The sequence below is a fragment of the Hypomesus nipponensis genome, chromosome 4, assembly GCF_054491055.1.
Source record: "Hypomesus nipponensis isolate SF chromosome 4, ASM5449105v1, whole genome shotgun sequence".
NCBI classification, from domain to species: domain Eukaryota; kingdom Metazoa; phylum Chordata; class Actinopteri; order Osmeriformes; family Osmeridae; genus Hypomesus; species Hypomesus nipponensis.
Genome location: NC_140364.1, coordinates 11,971,482 through 11,992,500, shown reverse-complemented (window position 1 = coordinate 11,992,500; position 21,019 = coordinate 11,971,482). Strand labels below are relative to the sequence as shown.

Sequence of the window (21,019 nt, the reverse complement as noted above, 5' to 3'; positions counted from 1 at the left end):
ACCGAACACACGCAGCTCCGGGAACTCAGAAAACTTTTCCTCGTTATCCAGCCGCACCGAGCTGCAGTTGAGGTTACAGAAGGCCTCACTATCCCGGAGCAGCCGGTACAACCTAAGAGAGACCTCCAGGTAATCTACAGTCTCCTTCCACTTCTCTCCGGTGTATTGGTCCAGTGCGTATTTATACGCCGAGTCTAACGGCATAAGCTCATGCCTTGGAAAACTTCTGAAACTATATTGTTCGTACTGAGAGTTAACTACACTAACGGAAAAGGTGAATACTAGTAGAGACAAGAGAGTGGAATATCTGGAGGGTGCCATCTTTGCGTCGGCAGCGGTGGGTCTGTTAAGCTGTGCTCTGCTACGTCTCAACTCTGCTTGTATACGTGCGTGGGACTGGGACCGCCTCAACCCCCACCACGTATCCGGACACAACCAACCCTCCGCGGCCACACAGTATAGGCACTGGAGCTCCCTGCTCCTCCCTCAAAATCACTGCTGCTCTAAAGAAGTCCTCGACAAATTCTCCACGCTAAACTAGGTCACTAATGCAGTAACTCTATAGCTGAACCAATGTTTAGATTCAATATTTTCGTCAGATAACGTGGATGAAAACTAAGTAGCTCTACATTGAGGAAAACGGTAAATTACAAAACTATCTGTTCTCCAGATAATTGATATCTGGTGAATTATATTTGGTGAAGATTGTCATACGAAACTCGTTTTGTAGGCTATATGCTACAATATAACAAATACGAAATGTTTTGACCAGTAGGCTAATTAGACCCCCCGGGCATAACAGAGCCTCCCCCTTCTTGTGCCACGTAGAGACATTCCTGACTTGGAATTCTTCCCCGAACTATCTCAAGTCTTATGTCTTCAATAGCGCCTGAGCCTAAAATGAGCCCGCAAGTTGATTTGCACACAGAACCGTCTAATACTTTGCCCTAAAAGATAAACCAAGTTTGACTGAAAGAAGTCGACGTTGTACAACCCTACGCAGGGGTCTTACAGTGTCTTTGGGTGATGGAATTTCCAGCTGTGTGGAATAAAAGGGCCTACGTTACCACGTTTACACATCTGCGGCGCTTTACTGCGCCTGCGCTTAACGTGGTGCGCAAATCCTCCAATTCAATCCCACAGTGGGACTTGGAGAGGACTAACCCAAGAAACACCAGAGGATAAGCAACCGGTAGAGAGATAGAGAACTCAGAAACCAGAGTTAGAATCAACTGTTTTCACAGTTTTTAGAGAGCTAGATGAAAATGAGCCGACGCGTGCACAAAATGATATATTTAGCGGTTCTGGTGGCGATCGCTGCCTGTAACGCTCCCCCGGTTCCGTTAGATGACATCGTCATTGAGAAAACTTTCGTGCCAGAACAGTGCGTACGGGCGGTTAAAGTCGGGGACTTTGTCAGGTATCACTACAATGGCATGTTCCCCGACGGCAAGAAATTTGACTCCAGGTGGGTAAATTACTTTTCTCTTTAACTTGTTGACTGAATGCTCAGTGCGTGCATGGGAGTGTATGTTTGATCGGCCCAAAGCCACGCAGGCAGGGAGAAGTCATGTTATTTGCAAGTAACAAATGTAGAAAAAGTCAATAAGTATCTGACAGTGATACAGATGCAGGATATCTATTATAAAAATCAGTGCTCCTGCCATCCTTCTACGTTATTGCCTTTGGTGACAAATACATTTCCTCTTGGTCTGCTGTCAATGATGCATGGAATATGCCTGTGGGGTTAGGTGATTGTGCATATGAAGACACGCTCTTAAGACTACCTAGACAACCCTTACAACGGACTGATCCGAGCTTCATTCATTCAGTCGCAGCTGGGTTCATATGCGTGGCAGAAGAAGGCCTAGTAGTAACCAAGGCGCCAACCAATAGAAACCGAGTTAGGTGAACTGGAGACACTGAATGTTTTTTTCGTGTATAAATTCGTGTATACATTTAGAACTATAAAACAGTTGTCTTCCGAAAATGTCAAAGTTATGTTTTCTGTGTTTTTGTTTGTTGCAGTTATGACCGTGGCAGCACCTATAATGTCTTTGTGGGCAAGAAGCAGGTGATTGAAGGCATGGATAAAGCTCTGGTGGGGATGTGTGTGAATGAGAGACGGTTGGTCAAGATCCCCCCGAAACTTGCCTATGGAAAGGAAGGTCATGGTGAGTGTGTGTTACCTGAACTTTTGATTTCACAGGATTGTGTCAGAAAGAGGCAGGGTCTGTTTACTGGGTCCAGAGTGATCCATAAACACAAGCTCCAAGTCTGTACAGACACCAGATACACCAAATCAGGAAACACGGCTACTATCATACAGCTAATGGGTGCAAAATACAATTCAATGTTGTTTGGTTTCGGCATGCTTCCTGTATACATTAGTAATGTGATGCCTGAGAACTGGATCCAAACACATGTAGATTTGCAGAAGGAGGTCCCAGTCTCCGTGTGGACTGAGGTCACTGTGACATCACAGACCAGGAAGAGGCTTGGAGCTAGCATAGCCAGATGGTCTGGTGTTTATACTTCAACGAGAGAAAGTTTCATCGAAGAGCTCGCACAGGTTGAGGCTTGACATTTTAAACTGTGTCCTTTGGTTGGCCCAGGGGTCTGTTGAGATACTTTGTGGATGTAGTAATGCGTTATGAGGTTAGCAAACCAATAGGTTTGCGGTTATTATGAGTTATGTTAAACGACTGAATCATTTGGGATTTCACAAGCCAACTTTGCATGTAGAGACGTGTGTGTCTGTGAGCGGGTGTGTGTGCAAATGTGAAAGTGTTTGTATGAGAGGCGTGTGTAGACAGGTAAAAGCCAACGGGGCCTCCTCTATGGTCTCATGGGATTAGGAAACACGAGGGAAAGAAAAGGGGAGGAAGAAAAGAAAGAGAAAGGGAGGGCGGAAGTCTGGTGGGGGCAGAGGGAGAGATTCAGGCCATCAAACTGCCAGCTCACCAGCGAGAGTTTAATCACATCCACTCTCAACTTTTCTTTCCCTCCACCCTCCACCCTCCTCTCCACCTTTTCCCGCTCCCTCATTCAAGTCCTTGAGTATGAAGTACGGCCGCGATGCACAGATGCCCTTCCTACATGGTAGACAGATAGAGAAAGTCAGGTGGAGAGAGAATGAATGATTGACAGAACAAGGAATGTCTCACATCCCCCCCCCCTCCCCCCCCCCCTGCAGGTGATGTTGTCCCTCCCGATTCCATCCTCCATTTTGACGTTCTGCTGTTGGATGTGTGGAACCCTGAGGACGGGGTGCAGATCAAAACATACTACAGTCCAGCGGAATGTTCTAGAAAAGTAGAAGTGTCCGACTATGTACGCTACCACTACAACGGAACCCTCCTGGACGGAACGCTCTTCGACTCCAGGTAAGACACAAGTGAAGAACGCATGGTCACAAAGAGCGAGTGTGTGTTTACAAGTCGTTGTCTGCCCCTCTCAGTCGCCATACTTCTCAAATCAAATCAGATGTTATTTGTTTAGCCCTTTTTGACAAACAATGTCCCAGAGGGCTTTACATATGCGCATACAACTGCACTTAAACTCTCATGGTTTGAAGAATTTATTTGATCCTTTTCCTCTCTTTAGCCACACCCGTCTGCGTACCTATGACACGTATGTTGGCATCGGCTGGCTGATCGCTGGCATGGACCAGGGGCTGCTGGGAATGTGTGTGGGAGAGAAGCGCATTATCACCATGCCCCCGTCTCTAGGATACGGAGATAATGGAGATGGTGAGTGAATTCTGGGTAATAGAGTTTTCATCCAGCTATTGCTTTAACAACATTATTAACTCGACTCTCACTACCGAATCACCACAACCTGTCTCTCTCTCTCTCTCTCTCTCTCCCTCTCTCTCTCTCTCTCTCTCTCTCTCTCTCTCTCTCTCTCTCTCTCTCTCTCTCATCACTCTCTCTCTCTCTCTCTCTCTCTCTCTCTCTCTCTCTCTCTCTCTCTCTCTCTCCATCACCCTCTCTCTCTTCTCTCTCTCTCTCTCTCTCTCTCTCTCTCTCTCTCCATCACTCTCTCTCCCTGCAGGAAGTGACATCCCAGGGCAGGCGTCATTGGTGTTTGACGTGGTTCTGTTGGACCTCCACAATCCCAAAGACAGCATCACCATCACCAACAAGCAGGTTCCTGATCCATGCCCCAGAAAGAGCACTGAAGGCGACTTTGTTCGCTACCACTACAATGGGTCACTGCTGGATGGAACGTTCTTTGACTCCAGGTGCGTATGTCTGTGTGTGTGTGCGTGTGTGTGTCAAAGTGTGTGTCTCTGTGTGTGTGTGTCTGTGTGTGTGTGCATGTGTCTGTGCATGTAATGTAAACCTATAGTAGGCTTTAGTTACAACCCTGTATTGATACACTGGGTCAGAGTAACATACGACTGTGGATCTATAGAGATACAGTTCTTGATCCTGCTTCTCTCAACAGCTCACATACATGTATGCAAATATCTTTGAGGGTCAAAGACGGTGTTGGGGCTTGGAGTTCCTTTTCACCTGGTTCATAAACGATACCTTGTTATTCCTAAGAAGCCCTCAAGGTGGCAGCATCGCATAGCCTCAGAATGAAAACCACCCCCATAAGAAGTGCTGTCTTTTCCATGATATATTGTGTGTTTTGACAATATTCTTCCTATCCCATAGCTACTCCCGTAACCGCACATATGACACGTATGTGGGACGGGGCTACGTGATAGCCGGCATGGACGAAGGGCTTATTGGTGTCTGTATTGGGGAGAGGCGTACCATCACTATCCCCCCACACCTCGCCTATGGAGAGGAGGGAACAGGTGTGTGTGTGTGTCTGTATGTTTATGTATATCGATCAGTGTGTAAGTGCGTGTGCATACAGTACTGCGTACTGTATTCTGTGTGGTAATGTATGGGAATGTCCCACCCCCCCTCTCTCCCCCTCTCTCCCTCAGGTACAAAGATCCCAGGTTCTGCTGTGTTGGTGTTTGATGTTCACATCATAGATTTCCACAACCCATCAGACACAGTGGAGATGAACACCACCCACAAGCCTGAGGTCTGTGACCTGCTCACTAAGAAAGGAGATTACGTCAAATACCACTACAACGCCTCACTACTAGACGGCTCACACATCGACTCCACGTGAGTACACACACACGCACACACAAACATTTACATTTATTCATTTAGCAGACGCTTTTATACACATACACATAGACACAAAATCCTAACCTTTTCATTAATTCAATAATCAACAGGTACAACTACGGGAAGACGTACAACATAGTTCTCGGGGCTAACCAAGTGGTTCCTGGGATGGAGGAGGGACTAAAGGACATGTGTGTAGGAGAGAGAAGGCACGTGGTCATCCCTCCTCACCTGGGCTATGGAGAGAGGGGAGTGGGTGAGTAGAGGTCACACGAACACTTTCTTATCGTTCACCCCTTCCTCTCTGCATCCTTCCCCCATGTTGTATCAACGTCGATAGCTGTCATGCTCAGCATTCAACCCTGCTGAGGGGAGACAGAGAAACAGAGAGGTGAACAGAAATGGTGTCTAACATATTAAATATTGATGTGTGTGTGTGTTTAGATGGAGAGGTTCCAGGCAGTGCAGTTCTGGTGTTTGACATTGAGCTGCTTGAGATTGAGGAGGGTCTTCCTGAGGGCTACATGTTCATCTGGAATGAGGACGTGTCACCTGACCTCTTCACTGAGATGGACACAGACAAGGACCTCCAAGTGGTAGCCTCAGAGGTGAGTCCACTTCAGACCCACCTCCTGCTTAACACAGAGTCAGATGGCTGAGCGGTGAGGCAGTCGGGCTAGTAATCACAAGGTTGCCAGATCGATTCCCTGCCGTGCCAAATTACGTTGTGTCCTAGGGCAAGGCACTTCATCCTACTTGCCTCGGGGGAATGTCCCTGTAAGTCGCTCTGGATAAAAGCGTCTGCTAAATGACTAAAATGTAATGTGAAAGAAACATCTTAAAAAGAAACATCCAAAATGTGTTTTTTTGTATTGCTCGTACTCTTATCTCTTGCTCTCTTTCTCTCTCCACTGATCTTTCTCCCTCTGTAGTTCACCGATTACATCCTGCGTCAAGTAAACGAGGGCAAAGGTCGTCTGGCCCCAGGTTTCGACCCTTACCGCATCATTGAGAACATGTTCTCCAACCAAGACCGCAACGGAGATGGGAAGATCACAGAGGACGAGTTCAAACTGAAGGCTGACGAATCTGCCAACCACGATGAGCTATGAGGGGTGGAGTCTTAGAGAGGGGGCAGGGTCGAGTCTTTGTTGAGATGTATGATTGTGTGTGTGTGTGTGTGTGTGTGTGTGTGTGTGTTTGTATGTGCGTGTATGCATATGTGCATAGTTGGGATCAGGGCTGGGGTCAATATCAAATGGTGTCTATACAGTAAGCCAAAGAGTTTTACTACTATTGTGAAAACAAAGGTTTTTTGATATGTGACTGTTTTTTATATAGTTGACTGGTTGTTGGCTTAGTCTAAACTCCTCTTTGGTCATCCAAGCCTTCTGCACAAGCAATAATAACAGTCTGAGCTGAAAACATATTTTGTGGTGGCAGTAATGATGAAGAAGATGATGAGAATGATGATGGATTTACTTTTGTTTACCTCCTCTGCCTATAGCCAGGTATTATAATTTAGGAATTAATTTCAGTGTTTTGAAAAGTGCCTTTATTAGTCTCAGAAAAGTGTCTGTCTCCACGATGCGATTCAAACTCCATTGCAGTCAGAACAATGTACTCTAGCGCAGATCCATGTCATTATATTTAATCTTGTGTGTCCACTCTGCTCTATTTTGGTCCTTAACCTCTACTTGTAATGACGTTAGAAAGTAGTAGAGATGCAGAATTATTTTATGCTGTCCCAATATTAATTAGCACATGCTTTTCATTTATATTTTCTGCTGTCACAGACCTATCACAGGTAGAACCCCATTGGTCGTCACAGACGTTCATCAGGTGTTTTGTTTTGCTTTGTTGTGTTCCTCTAGAACAGTGGTTCTCAAACTATGGCACTCGTACCACCAGTGGTACGCGGAGGAATCTCAGAAATATTTATATACCAATGCTGGCACACGCTACTACCTGACTGTTCCCGGGTAGCGGCGCACACAAACATCCACGATAGTTACTGCGTGACCTGTGTGTATCTCAATAGGGTAGGCTTACGCTACTGTTTTTTAACGCCGGTCATAATGGTGGTACTTGGAAAGTCGAGTATTTTCTGAGGTGGTATGGGGCGACAAACGTTTGAGAACCACTGCTCTAGAACTTTCCTCCCGCCACAGTTCTGTACTCTGTATGGTTTTTGTTATGGCTGCAGGTGTGTGTGTGCACAGGTGTGACCTTTTAGTGTTTGTGGGAGTGAGTGAGAAAGAGAGAGTGTATGTTACAGATAAGATTATTGTGTGTCTAATGTCTCTAAATCCCTAGAGATGGACGATAATGATGTGATGCTGTAAAATGTGTTTTAATAAATGGCTGCTCCAACCTTTTACAGACCAAGGCATATTGCCCCTTAATGTGTGTTCCTGAGTGACAATCACAAACACATTAATGATTCTGACATCATCTGTGTTAGAAATATTTGTGCAGGTTGTTATGCAATCAGAAAAGAATCCTGTTGTGTCAGATATTTCATATCATCTCAAGCAGAAAGGGAAATTCTGTGCACCAGACTCCAGTGTGCAGAGGCGGAACACGACAGTTGTTCTTCACAGCTGTGACCACAAGCTTTGACTAAGTAGACTGACGTGGGACATTCAAAGGTGAAAGGCATCCGTCTCCATATCTGGAAAACAGATTTCACCTCCCTCATGTAAGTTGAGCAGAACATGTCAGAACATGTATGAAAGGACTACTTTTTACGATGAAGAGTTTGACAACTCTGGACCACCATATACTTGTCTCCTTGCTGCTTGCTGCAATAAATAAACTTTCTTTAGTCTATCTCTGTGCACTACTTGCTAAAAGTAATTAGTGCTAATTCAATGCTGCTATTTCTAGGTCTCTGTTGAATGAAAACACAATACCTAAGATATACAAAATGTGAAATGACAATGCTAAACATATAATCCAAATGTAATCAATGCTTCAGATAGAATAAGTAATGATAACGATGAATTTATATTCCAAACGTATGATGATGGAATGCAATAAGTCAGCCTACTGGCAGGTGAGGGTGCACGGGGTGATGTGATTTGCTGCAGAGAATGTGGAAGTCAAGGTCGGTGAGAGGTAGCGGATAGGGGAGGCGGGCTGGCTGGCTGGCCTCACGATGGGACAAGGAGAGAGTACAATGAGCCTCACAACTCTTGAGAGTCTGGATCAGGTGATAAGAAGATTCATTAGGCCGCACAACTCTGTGGGTCTGGAGGAGGAAACAGAACTGGTTTTAGGCGGTGGAGAATGTATCCCTTTTGCATCTGGACATCATCAGACCTTTAGGTCTGCCCCCCTGGTTGGTGTGCCCCCCCCCCCCCCCCTTGAGACATTATCAGACTTTTGGCTCTGGTCTGCCCTCTCCCCCCGCCTGGACATTATCAGACCTTTGGACTGCCCACCTGGACTGCCCAGAAACTCCCTCTGAGACCTAATAGGATGAGGACATCCCCTCCCCACTGTCTTCTGACCAATCACCTGACAAACACGTCCCTCTCAAGAGGGTTACATGGCCTGTGTGCCCTGAACAGGTCAGGCAGAATTGGACTGGGCAGAATACTCTGACTTCTGTCAAGACTATTCTCACGAGGGCCTTTGTTTACTTTACTCAGTGAAGCGAGACTGGTATCATCGACTGGTATCGCCGATCTCGACTGAGACACCTTGTTGTGTTATAATCATTGTTTGATTGCATCATTTCTTATCAATAAACAACACAGAACTTGGTCTGGCATTTAACCTTGTATTCTTCTCCACCTAGATTAGAACAACACGACATCAGGCGCCTAGCCAGGTTACCATGACCTAACCTTGGAATAGAAACACGAATCGAAAAGATTTGAGGTCAGGGTAGGCATAGTGTAGAGTTTTTTCTAATCTGGGTGGAGAAGAATACAAGGTTAAATGCCAGACCAAGTTATTTGTAGTTTATTTAAAAGACATAATGCAATCAAACAATGGATAAGGGGGGGGGGGGGCAGACCAGACACAAAGGTCTGAAGATGTCCAGGGGCAAAATTATACATCCTCTGTGGCCTCGTGAATCTTCTTATCGCTTGATGTTAACACTTTTACACTGTAATGCCCATTGTACCCTCTCAGGTCCCATGGTGTGGTCATCTCGTCGGCCTTGTCGTTAAACAGCTGTCTGCAGCAAATCATATCACCCTGTACACCCCTCCCTGCCAGTAGGCTGACTTGATTGCATTCCTCTCCTCACTAAAAGATACATTCTCCTGAGGCAAGGCCTATTTCTCACTTTCACATCTTGGTGCATGTGAGACGTAGAACATTTGAAATAGCAGCATATGAATTAAATTCCTCCACACCATCCAGTGTTTCCCCAAAAAATCTCACCAGAGGTCGCTACTGGCTCTCTGAAAAATCCTACACGACGATGACGTAAATACCAAACAAGGTTGGCCCCATGTTGGGATGTGACTTTCTATGTCAACACGGAAGGACTATCAGTTATTGTGCTGATTCTCACAACGAAAGCGGAGTTTGTCAAAGTCACAGAAAGTCACCAGATTTGTCGCTAGGGAAGATGAAAACCTTTCACCGCAAAGTCGTTAAATATAAATCTCGCTAAACTTGCAACACTGAACCATCCAACCCCGCATGATCGCAGCTACCTTCTCGCAGAGCCTTCACGTTTGGGAAATAAAGCCCCGCCTATCCTGTAGAAAAAATAAAAAATCCCCCCACCCCTCTTGCAAACTGCAAAATTGTGAAACTAGCTAACGGAAATACTCATTCACGTGGAAATCCGATCACGGTAGCCTGATAATAGCTATTTTGTGCAACCAGTCATAACGTTTATTTGTGTTAACTTTTAAAAGGCAACTTAAAGCTGACCATTTGTTAACCGGGAAAACAACGCTAGTTGAACAGCAAGGTGTACAAATCTCGTCTACCACACTACACAACAAGTTAGGCTATTTATAAGGCCAAGTCTTTGTTGGCTGCATGCAACTAACGGATGAGTTGTTTTGATCGATGAGACTTAAAATGGAAGACGAAGTAAAATGTCAGGTGAGCTGGGTGATTATTGGACTGTCATCGATGAAAGTGTTCTATCTTTTTGAAAAGAGCAGATGTGATTCGCATTTCTCTGATTTAGGTGTGTGGTCTCAAGTTTACCAGCCTCTGCCAATTTAAAAAACATGTTCGCGCTGTTGCACATCAACAGGTGAGAGACAACATTATGGAGCCTGCACATTTCACACATTTTGTATGCATTCAACAATGTATGCTTCATGTTTTGGCTACCTGCAATGTTTTTGGGGCTATCGTTGTTTATGATCATTGACCTATGCACTTTTATGCTCTCTCTTGTAAATCACTTTGGATTAAAGGGTCTGCTAAAATGACAAAATGTAAATGCGACATGCTTATTTCTGTCTGTCTCTGGCTAAATGTAATTTTTTCAATACTTGTTTGTTGTCAATAATTCAAAACGTTTCATTCGCAGAGTGTTGCGGAAATATTTCACAAAGGTATTTACATCTGTAGGTTAATATGAATAAGCCTTTTATTTTATTTTTTATTAATTTAGAAATTATACATATGGACTTGGTAAAATGACACCTATTTTATGGTGTCGTTTGGTAGCCGTGTATTGTGGTTTTCACCCTTAAATATTTTCACCTCACTTTTTACATCTTTTACATCCACCCTACTTCCTTCCCTGATTTCTCTTCAGACGTCCACAAGGGTCCAGGTAGGCCAAGTCAACAAATCCAAGCTGGAAATTTTACATTTCTAGTCCCTACTCCCTCAGGGCAGTAGGCAACATGCTGGTGAAGTGGAACTATTCCCTGTCTTATCCTGTGTCTTTGTTCTGTAGTCTACTTCCCAACCATTTTGGTCCCGTGTAAACTGTCCAAGTGCCTTTCCAAATGCCCGCTCATAGGTCAGTGTTTCAAAAGGACTTTCTCTGTCATTATTTTATATCTTACATTCTGCAGATGTAAACATCAAAAAGACACAATTATATTAACTTATTTTAAGGTGTCACAAAAAAAAGTGAATGGTCTCAACTTGCATCCCCACTTAAATCATGTATCTCTCCTTAGGTCTGAATGTGATAACTTTGTGTATAAGCTCAGGGTCAAAAGATCTGTTCTATCTGTGCCATGTGTGTGAGGAGAAGTGTTCATATGGAAAGCTTGTGGAACACCTTGCCTCACCTTTCCACTATTCCAACTACTATGTGAGTCTTAATAATGTCCTCCCATTCCAAACCAGACCATACTAGATGTTGTTTTGCGGTAGACGGTTGCATTGACGGTGTGTGTTTGTGTTGTAGAGTTACACAGACCCTGATCAGTTGAGTTTCGCATGGCTTTCTGACACAACGATGCAGAACCATCTACTGCCTCTGGCTCTCAAAGAGGTGGAGAGTAAAGGGTCTGGGCCGATCTGTGTACGTGGGAGGTTTTTCCCCAAAATTTCCCAATAATTACACAAACACGTTGGCTAGCAATTTTGTTTAATCCCCTCATGTTTTACTCTGTGTAGATATTTGACATGCCGGGTGAGGTGTTGGACAGTTGCAAGGGAAGAGCCTATTCCAAAGGTATAGTAGTGCAACTGTTGTGGAAAAAACATCCCACTGTTGTATTTATGAAGATTGAGAAATGGTTATAGATTATATGATTGAAAATGAACCTCTTAATCACCTTTTTATTTTTATATGCTATATTACTGAAAACCAGATGCAAAGCTGTTGACTGATTAGTATTACCACTAAAACATAGAAGACATAGAGGCCAAATGTGGAAGACCAGATAGAGTTTGAGTGCAAGAGAGAGAAGTGTGTGTGTGTAGGCCTCTCCCATGAAGAACTACAAAGCCCAGATATTGAGAACAACAAGCGCCAGACATCAGGGGACAGGTTTATGTCCTTAAACTCAGTATAACCTGGGCAGCTGGGCCGCAAGGCCTCACGTGGGCCCTGGAAGGAGAAAGTTAGGGAAAGTCCAGGCTATTCAAATTCTGTGACAAAGGACTAACCAAGTGTGAAATGCATACATGAATCTGTGACCTCATATAATGTAACAGTGATAAATTATCAGAAAATGTCCCGACAAAATTTTCTGTCAGACTCCGGGGTCTACTCACGTTTGTTGGAATCAATCCTTTGTGTTAGATTCGAAAAAAACACTTTGCATCATACTCTGCTGCCGTTTTCCGTGCTGTTTTAAACTTTGATATTGGTTAAGAACTTAGACTATTGTTTCGACCAGACAGCAGTACGCTGCAGAGGATAACTTAGTTTGTAACATTCATCGTGTTATTAAGTTGTGTATTCTCTTTACATATCATTAACGAAGAGGTCAGTGGGGATTCTAGCCACAGGCTAGACACCCCCAGTATTTATTGCAAATCTGCAAGGCCCAAATGTCTGGTACACTTCCATACTGAGTGTCTCAGAGGTTTGGTCAATGAACACAAAATTATGGGTAGTTTTATAGTATCATGTTGTTTAGTATTGTATAGTTTGCCCTGTCCCCTGGAACCCAGGTGAGGTCAGGTGAGATCAGGTGACACCCAAGCTGACTTCAGCAAGCATAGCCTAAAACATTACGCAATAGATGGCTATTGACCAACATCTACCAAGACCAGCTTTCTAGGTAGATTCATAACTGCATTGACAAGGCTATCCTACTATAAAAGCAAGGACGATGTCTGACCTTAAATACTTGCCCTTTTTTTTCTAGTGATGCAGTGTCTTACTCAAACTGAATTGCTAACAGAGCGAATCACAGGTAAGTTACATCACTGTGGCAGTTGATCATCATTCAGAGAATCTCTGTCATGATGTAAGGAACACGGATATGCTCATATCTTTTGTGTGCATTTGTTTTTCCAACGCATTAATTTATTCCCTCTGTCCGTCTATTCATTTACAATCTTTCCGTCCTAGCTGACAGACCGAAACAAATATCCTTGCAGGAATACAAGAAAGACCCCAACAGAAAAAAGCCTCTTCTAGGTATGTGAGCGATTTGCTTATGAAGAAACTAATGTCTTTACATTCAGGTTCTGGTTGTTGTCCTTGTCTGTGATAGTGTCTTTGTAGTCTCTAGGGGGTCAGATGGCTGAGCAGTTAGGGAATTGAGCTATTAATCAGAAAGTTGCTGGTTCGATTCCCGGCCGTGCAAAATGACGTTGTGTCCTTGGGCAAGGCACTTCACCCTACTTGCTTCTGGGGGAATGTCCCTGTACTTACTGTAAGTCGCTCCGGATAAGAGCGTCTGCTAAATGTAAATGTAATGTCTCTGTCCAGTGACCTTGAATCTTCCACCCCTGTTCCTGTAGGTCTTCAGCACATAGTGGAGTACTTCTGTAAGGTGCCGTATAGAAAGTCAGCCTACCTGTGTACACTATGTGCCAGATCTCTGCCTGCCAACAAGATCATCAACCACATTCTTGGCTTTGACCACATTTACTGGTATTTAGTAAGTATCTGTGTGGGTTTGTTTTTTAAGTGTCGGACCATGAACAAACTTACAAATAATACATTTCCTCATGCATTGTGTGTGTGTGTGTGTGTAGAAAGAGTGGCACCCTTCCACACTACTAATGAAGGACTGCTACAAAATCTACAGCAGCCGATTTAGCGCCATGATGCTCAATGTAGCCAGTCAGGCGGAAACTATCAGAGGAACAGCCAACGCTGACATAAAGGTCCTAACCATATGCTTCTCTTTGGAACTGACCATTTGGCAATGTGATGTTAATTTAACCTCATGCAGTGTGGGTGTTCTTCCTTAACAGCAAGTGGAGTTGGAGCCAGCTTTGTTTACATCAGTGGGCTTCTCTTGCTATAAAACTGGTAAGAAGACAAGTCACACAGGCTTCTCACGTGTACATATGCAGACTGTAACTGATGTTTCCTGGGGTGTTCAAAGCATTTGAAAGGCTGGAGTCCATCAGAAACCATCGCAAGGAGAGCAGTTTGAAGACCATCCCTAAACCAGGAGATAAACTGAGTAGGTATTCCTGTGTTCTTTTAACATGATACTTAAAATGGTTCCTATATGAACTCCTATCTGAACTGGGAATGCACTAATGGCCGGTAGAGCTAAGCTTGGCAGGGAATATGCTTGAGGCTTTAACTTGTCACAGAGAATGTTGGGAAGTTGGATGTTACTAGTGACTTCTATTCACTGGAGTGAAGGTGTACAAAGATAAGTACTGTCAAATATTATAATTAACATAGTGTAATTATGCTTCAAAGGGAATAGATATGATGGAGTTACTCAGCAAGGTCCTGCAAGCTGTCTCGAGCGAGAGACCTAAATAATTATTTATATAGCTGTGTGAAGTTCACCAAGTGACCTATGGATCTTAGAGAAAAAGACCTCTTTCTCTAAACTCATCCTATCAACTAACCACTGATGTTGAAAACAGACGTCCTTTCGAAGGAAAATAAAAGTAGTTGCAGGCAATATCTTTCAGCAGCTCAAGGCAGCTCGATGGTTTATTCAGCAAGGCACGGTGCGTTCAAAGGACGTACAATGAAAGACAAAGACCTGAGCCCCTATCTCCCAGTCTAATAGCCCAAATGAGGATAATTCCCCTGCCCTGGGAACTTCTAGGATGGTATCACACCCACATCCTGGGTGCTTGGTGGCTGGTAATATTGTTGATGAACTTCTTCAACAGCTGAAAAGCCCATTTCTACTGACTCCCCCTCAAATGTCCCAGGCCTTGCTTGGTCCTTGAAGCAACACAACTCCACTTCAACCCTTCTCGACCCAAACTATCCCATCCTTCTTCCCTGGTTCTGTCAACCCTTATTAGGGTTCCTCCGGTAGGAGGAAACCTATTGTTTTCATTAGTTTTATTATTATTATTATTATTATTATTAGGGTTCCTCTGGTAGGAGGGAACCTATTGTTATTGTTGGTATTCATATTAGGGTTCCTCCGGTAGGAGAGAATTGGAATTGGTTGGTATTCTTCTTATTATTATTATTTTTCTTCTCCTTGCGCCCCAATATCTCAAAAAGTCCCCGGTCATAAATTTGATAATTTGGCACATTGATACTACATCCAAGTGGGTACCCCCACACCAAATATGGGCCACATCGGACCATAGGGAGCGCCACAGGCCATTGCTCCAATTCTTCTGAAACTTGGTGTGCATGCCTCATTTTTCATGTGGAACAAAAAAGCCATTAGGACCCATAAGGTCCGCCATGATGGATTCTCCTGTACAGTGATCATTTTGGAAAAACTTTTGTACAGATATGTATCATTGACGTATTTAAAAAAGTTACTTAAGGCAATTGAATCAAATACAAAATCGCTGAAAGAAGTGTATTTATGTAAATGCACACATTGCCTCGATTACTTTGTGTCAATAAATCAAATATAATTTTGACTGGTGGTTTTTCAAATCTAATAGGGTTCAATATGACATCACTCTGAAGTACAATAAACAATTTCACCTTGGTATGTCAAAATATGATTGAATTAGAGCTGTTTCAACCTTGGCTGAATCTAACAACGCTTACCACAGGAGAAACGGCTTACTTTTTCATACAGTAACTGAATGTGCCAATATTCAACACTGAGAATAGTTCACTGGGCTGGGACGGCGACCTGCAAAGTATAAGGTTGTAGGTTTGAATCCAGCCACTGTCGTTTAGCCTGTCTTAAATTTGAATATCTGTTTAGTTAAACAGGATGACATCGTTCTGAAGTACCATGCACAATTTCACCTTGATAGCTTGCAGTGCGGCATGTCAGAAAACGCAGACTTGTGGAAAATAGTTTGGTTACAAAAGCCGTGCAAGGGATTTCAGTGGTGGTGTCCGTTCAGTTAGATGTTTGTAATGTTATTGTTAGTTAATATAATTTAGTTGGTCACCCTGATTGTGTATGTTGAGTAGTTTAATCGGACCATAGAATCGGCTGCTATACAGTCACAGACTATTCTAGCAAGGAGCTGAATATGAGCGCTGCCCTAACCCAGTTGCCTACATGACTATTGTTAGTTGTGCATTGAATGAGAGTCTGGAAAGAGATCAACTCAAGAAGAGTTTCAATATCCTATAAAAAGTTAAAACTCAGCCCTTACTAATTATACAGTCTCAGCAGTTGGTGTATAGCAGAGAGGCTCGAGAGACTGACTTGTTACCTTATGCTCATCAGTTCAAATCCCTGTTCAGCCTATTGTTGTTGGCCAGACATGAAGTTGTTTTGCTCTCTTGTGGTCCAAGTCTCGATCTTCCACAGAGTACATGTTTAAAATATTTTGCCATTTTGCGGAGGAACCCGCATCGCTGCTTGCAGCTATATTTACTTATTATTTCCCAATACTAGGTGAATGTACCCAACCAAGTTGTTGTCACTTACGTTCTACTATTCTGGTCAGAACCAGTCTGCAGAGTGGAGTTTTATGAACTGCATAGTATTATTGCTGCGTAGCAGTCAGCCATTTTAGGCCCATCACTCTGACATGGTGTAACCCTGCCTAAATTACTTGCCTAGCTGTCCCATAATCATTAATTTCCCACGACACCATTAAGATGAGTGTGCAAGAGAATGATGGTTTTATTGATTGAGTTTTATTACAAGCTTGCAGGCCAGTACTGAGTTGCAAACATTGAGCACGTTTGTAGAAATGTTTCCCCCAAGAGTGCCAAGCTAAAAAACTGGTCCTATATATAGGTCCTAAATAATCTTGCTGAAGCCACTCAGTTTTCACATTTTATACGAGCGACCTCCTACCTATTTGGCAAAATTTAAGCTGTAGTATCTATATTTATTTGGGACGGGTTTACTTAACATCATAGGGGCCAGGAAATAGTGTCATGATAATATTCCTGTTGAGGACTTTACAGATGAAGTACATAGATATGCCATTAAAAGGTTTGATCGTTTATTCACGAGCTTGGATCATCAGACAAGCAGTAAGCATATATTATGTAAATGACACAGGCTGTAGGAGCTAAGTACTACTCAGCTCTGCTGATACTTAAAAATGCACCCGACCAAGACAAACGTTGTGTCATCTCGGAATTTGCGGCACCATGTCTGCACCGTCTCCAGCTTAACAAGGCCTCTTGGTCTTCTTCCAAACAACAGTGGGGGAGAATTCAGTGAAGGTCAATGTAGGAAGTGATACTTGGAGACAAACTTTCCCGTAATTATCGATCTTTATTACAAGTAACTAAAACCGAGTCTGTCTGAAGAGTAACTAAACTTTCAAAGAGAAAGGAAAGATCTACGATTACCGTACCAAATCATACCCCAATTTAAAATGACGTATTTAGCACTTTCAAACTAATTGTATAATATCAATGTGAATGTTCTCCTGCAGCTTTAAAGACCCTGGAGGGTGTCGCCACTCAAGCTGAGGTTGTTTCTGCTGTCAATGACTTTTCTACACCGAGTGGAAAAGCTAATGCTAATGCTATGGGAAATGCCAATGCTAATGCTATGGGCAATGCTAATGCTATGGGCAATGCTAATGCTACCGCAAATGCCGAGACAAATGGTAAGGCTTCAGCTATAAAGGCCTGTGATGTAGAATCGCCTCAGACCTCCACAACTGAGCTTCAAATCACCGACACTGAGCCTCAAGGTGTGTAGTGCATTGTTAAAAATGCTATTGTGTAATGTGTAACATTTATTTGCACACATTTGGTACTTTGCTATTGATTTTAGGTTTGTGTTCTGTGCTGTGCTTTTTCCTTATTTCGTTGACCCTTCATAGTTATCGATCCAGCTGCAGAGACTTGGGATCGAAATACCAGGCTGAACTGTGTGGTGAGAATACATTTTTGCTGAAAATATAGTCCATGGTTCTGACCTGAACCATGCACTTGTAATGTTCCGTGGTAGTGCTCTTTCAGTGAAGAAATGTATATTTGGGTTTTCTTGCAGAACTGCAAAATGTCATTCCTGTCATTCAGGAAATACAAGTTGCATCTGTGGAATATGGAGCATGATAAGGTGTGCTATAATTGTGTCTGGTAATCAACATTTACAATGCTAAACATTAATTGTTTTTAATTTATGGACTGATTGTGGATTTTGTTTCTAGGTGCTGAAAGACATTTTTGGACCAGGTAGTACTTATTGATTCTCAGTGACATTATTAACATAAGTGACACTAAATGTAATCTAATGCTATTCTTTGTTTCATTTATGTTCTGGGCGATAGAGAATGGCTGTAATACTAAAGGTAGGTTTCACTTTAAGTCATTTATGTGCGGTCACAAGTCATGAACACCTTCTAATGAAAATATATATAAGATATGATGAATAATGATATTCAAGCTTCAGAAATTCAAATAGAACAAAATTCTTGCAATCTGAATAATTTTTGGTCTTGTTGTTTGAATTTGAGCAACCTGAATTTCTGAATGTTGAATTGTTATCCTAATATTTATTTATTTTTACTTTGAAATTAATTTAATTTAATTGAGATTTTTTTATTTCAATTTAACCTTTAGAGGAGTGAGTTCTAAATATTACCGCGCTGCCACCAGAGTGAGTTATTTTTTCAAAACGAAAGCTAGCTAGCTTTAGTTAGCTTCCGTTACCTAGCAACCTAGCATTATACTCGTAGCAATGCTACTACCTGCTAGTGTTACTTGTTAGCCTCCTAATTGTAAATTTTGAAGCCATACTATAGCGTTTGTCATATAGTTTTTGTCTATCGGAAAATAGTCGGTTGGTATGTTCAGAATCACATATGTGTGACGGTACTCTGTGGGGCCCGCTTTCGAACGATCACATATACGTGACGCTACTAATTAACGGGTTAAAGAGGTGAATTCAAAAACCAACAAATTTGGATGACCAATTATTTGTGTTATAGTTACACTTGGAATGTTGGTGGTAAACCCCCCCCCCCCCGCATATTGCCCAAGCCAGGTCAACAACTTCCGGTAGCGAGCAGTTACGTTAGTTATGCTCACAAAAAGCAGGTTTTTTTTTTTACAAGGCGTTCAGGTTATCTTCCCAAAATGAAAACAATTGAAAATGTACATGGGATTCTATGTTGCTGCCCTTCAAGCGATAGGGGAAAGGGGTTCAAATTATTTTGAGCTACATCAACAGTTACAAAGGTAAGGTTTAGAGCTATCTAATTCACTCAGTAAAACTAGCCAGGGTTAGCTATTGCTAGCTATCGTCGAACGGATTTAACAATTTTCCGCTAAATTATAATTTGCTCAATTATTTGATGTCAGCTTGCTTGCTAGTCGTTAATGTTTACACAAATTATTGGTCTGTCATATTTGTTCCCTATGGTTAATGTAAAGTAACATGTCTCTCAGTTTTTAACAATAATTAGGAAATGGATCTCCTTGAGGGCGACCTGTTATCGGTCAATGAAAAAGAGTTAAGTCGTACAATCAGAGTGTAGGGTCAAGAGAGCAATAGCTAAGTTGCTATTGATAGTGTCTAGTTAATATAAGCTGTTCTGGTTATTAAAAGTCACGTTTATAACTTCACCGGAGGTTTTATACCTAGCACGGAAAAAATGATCACTTTCGTGTGCATAGCAAATATAGCAGTTTGCTATTTAACGTTATGTTATATGAAACTATATGAATGGTTGTAGTTACGCAGGTTACATCTCTTTACAATGTGTGCCTACTGTGGCACTGTTGGACACTTTGTCTTCTTTGATCGCTCAAATACATTTTGCTGTGATGTATTTGAAGCAAACTGTTTGGCTCGTGTGGTGTTGTTAAACGTGTGATAAACGCAAATTAAGTGAACGGATGTGTTGTTGGGTGTCCGGCAAAATATTTGAGCTATGCAAGTGGAAAGGTTGGGAATGGCACAGAAAAGGTCAGGAGCTTTAACTAAAATTGATTTGGGCAACAATAGTGTCATGATTCTCAGAACAGAATGAATCAGACTACTGCAGGAACCGTCAGTAAAGGTGATGCAGTCAGTATGAGGGTGCATGGAACAATATTCCTTAATATACATGTGCTCCAACTAAATTGAAGAAGGGGTCTTACAATTTCCTCAGCTGCTGTATATAAAATATTTTTACATCAACCTTTTGGGCACATCTAATACCCCTTCCTTCTTTTCATTGGTAGTGTCTCTGCCACACTTAAACATGTATGAGTGCCTCAAAAACTGTAAGGATGTACCATCCATTGGTGAGTGTTAACCAACATTTGCACATAGCAACTATTCTGATGTTTCTTGTCTGATTATTCTGGAATATCACATGCGCCACTCTGACAGTTCTTGGGGTCTTATTTTCCAGGTATTGATTGGATGGTGGTGTGTGTGACCACTGAGGAATCGCGTTCACCCTTGATCTTATGCAATGTTTGCTGCGAGATTGTACCTGAATCTGTAATTTACACTCACCTGGTCTGCCAAAAGCACCTGTTACAGTCACTGGTGAGCCCAACTAACAAGACCATTTTTAAAGGGACTACTCTGCTTCCATTCAGACATTTGCTGTTGCAGCATGTTGAGATGGTTGTTATACTACTGCAGTATTTTGTGTGGTAACTAGTCAAGTGTTTGACAGAAATTACAGTGCCCAGACCGACTCCCATTTGGCTGGGATGAAACTATGCCTGTATCCTCCCTGAAACGCCTAGCCTATATGGAGGAACAAGCACGTGCACAGAAACCGATGATGATCAAGGTATTAAACTAACACAAATATGGGAGGTACTATTTTGTATCCCTTGAATCTTTTAACACACTCTTTCTCTCGCACAGATCTTAGACGTTCCAGCGAGCCTTTTTTCCGTCATACAAACGCGTTCCTTCTTTTATGGTAAGACTGATCACAACCTGGCACAAGGTTACAGTCTGTTGCTT

The 21,019-nt window shown here is 42.6% G+C and overlaps 3 protein-coding genes across 11 annotated transcripts in view; 2 read left to right on the top strand and 1 right to left on the bottom strand.

The window, feature by feature from the left end:
* Positions 1 to 362, bottom strand: part of crtap (cartilage associated protein) — a 3,626-nt gene extending 3,264 nt beyond the window's left edge. Inside the window, exon 1 of the mRNA XM_084696640.1 lies at positions 1 to 362. This exon is cut by the window's left edge and continues 141 nt beyond it. Within this exon, the coding sequence (XP_084552766.1) occupies positions 1 to 321 (321 nt within the window). The 5' untranslated portion in view covers positions 322 to 362.
* Positions 363 to 517: 155 nt separating this feature from the next.
* fkbp9 (FKBP prolyl isomerase 9) lies at positions 518 to 7,528 on the top strand. Its single transcript, XM_084696639.1, has 10 exons — positions 518 to 1,468; positions 2,029 to 2,174; positions 3,197 to 3,386; positions 3,607 to 3,752; positions 4,057 to 4,246; positions 4,668 to 4,813; positions 4,949 to 5,138; positions 5,255 to 5,400; positions 5,589 to 5,752; positions 6,077 to 7,528. Exons 1-10 carry the CDS (start codon positions 1,260 to 1,262, stop codon positions 6,254 to 6,256), a joined length of 1,707 nt encoding a protein of 568 aa, XP_084552765.1. The 5' UTR covers positions 518 to 1,259; the 3' UTR covers positions 6,257 to 7,528.
* Positions 7,529 to 9,926: 2,398 nt separating this feature from the next.
* LOC146295626 (uncharacterized) overlaps positions 9,927 to 21,019 on the top strand; it is a 36,900-nt gene continuing 25,807 nt past the window's right edge. For 4 of the 9 annotated variants that reach the window (XM_084696628.1, XM_084696625.1, XM_084696624.1 and 1 more), the window contains exons 1-23: positions 9,928 to 10,223; positions 10,312 to 10,380; positions 10,663 to 10,687; positions 10,894 to 10,911; positions 11,038 to 11,103; positions 11,267 to 11,403; positions 11,500 to 11,616; positions 11,712 to 11,769; positions 12,914 to 12,961; positions 13,120 to 13,188; positions 13,515 to 13,654; positions 13,752 to 13,883; positions 13,974 to 14,031; positions 14,108 to 14,188; positions 17,529 to 17,792; positions 17,925 to 17,977; positions 18,095 to 18,163; positions 18,255 to 18,279; positions 18,375 to 18,395; positions 20,275 to 20,337; positions 20,448 to 20,587; positions 20,721 to 20,840; positions 20,918 to 20,975. In XM_084696628.1, the coding sequence (XP_084552754.1) occupies positions 10,188 to 10,223; positions 10,312 to 10,380; positions 10,663 to 10,687; positions 10,894 to 10,911; positions 11,038 to 11,103; positions 11,267 to 11,403; positions 11,500 to 11,616; positions 11,712 to 11,769; positions 12,914 to 12,961; positions 13,120 to 13,188; positions 13,515 to 13,654; positions 13,752 to 13,883; positions 13,974 to 14,031; positions 14,108 to 14,188; positions 17,529 to 17,792; positions 17,925 to 17,977; positions 18,095 to 18,163; positions 18,255 to 18,279; positions 18,375 to 18,395; positions 20,275 to 20,337; positions 20,448 to 20,587; positions 20,721 to 20,840; positions 20,918 to 20,975 (1,867 nt within the window). In that variant the 5' untranslated portion in view covers positions 9,928 to 10,187. Of the gene's footprint in view, positions 10,224 to 10,311; positions 10,381 to 10,662; positions 10,688 to 10,893; positions 10,912 to 11,037; positions 11,104 to 11,266; positions 11,404 to 11,499; positions 11,617 to 11,711; positions 11,770 to 12,913; positions 12,962 to 13,119; positions 13,189 to 13,306; positions 13,427 to 13,514; positions 13,655 to 13,751; positions 13,884 to 13,973; positions 14,032 to 14,107; positions 14,189 to 17,528; positions 17,793 to 17,924; positions 17,978 to 18,094; positions 18,164 to 18,254; positions 18,280 to 18,374; positions 18,396 to 20,274; positions 20,338 to 20,447; positions 20,588 to 20,720; positions 20,841 to 20,917; positions 20,976 to 21,019 lie in introns of those variants that run through there. The other 5 variants (XM_084696629.1, XM_084696627.1, XM_084696626.1 and 2 more) reach the window with 3 other exon arrangements.

Coding starts and splice junctions, on each gene's coding strand:
- fkbp9 (XM_084696639.1), top strand. CDS start 1,260: ATGAAAATGAGCCGACGCGTGCACAAAATGATATATTTAGCGGTTCTG. Junction 4,814..4,948: donor CTATGGAGAGGAGGGAACAG/GTGTGTGTGTGT, acceptor TCTCTCCCTCAG/GTACAAAGATCCCAGGTTCT. Junction 5,753..6,076: donor TCCAAGTGGTAGCCTCAGAG/GTGAGTCCACTT, acceptor CTCCCTCTGTAG/TTCACCGATTACATCCTGCG.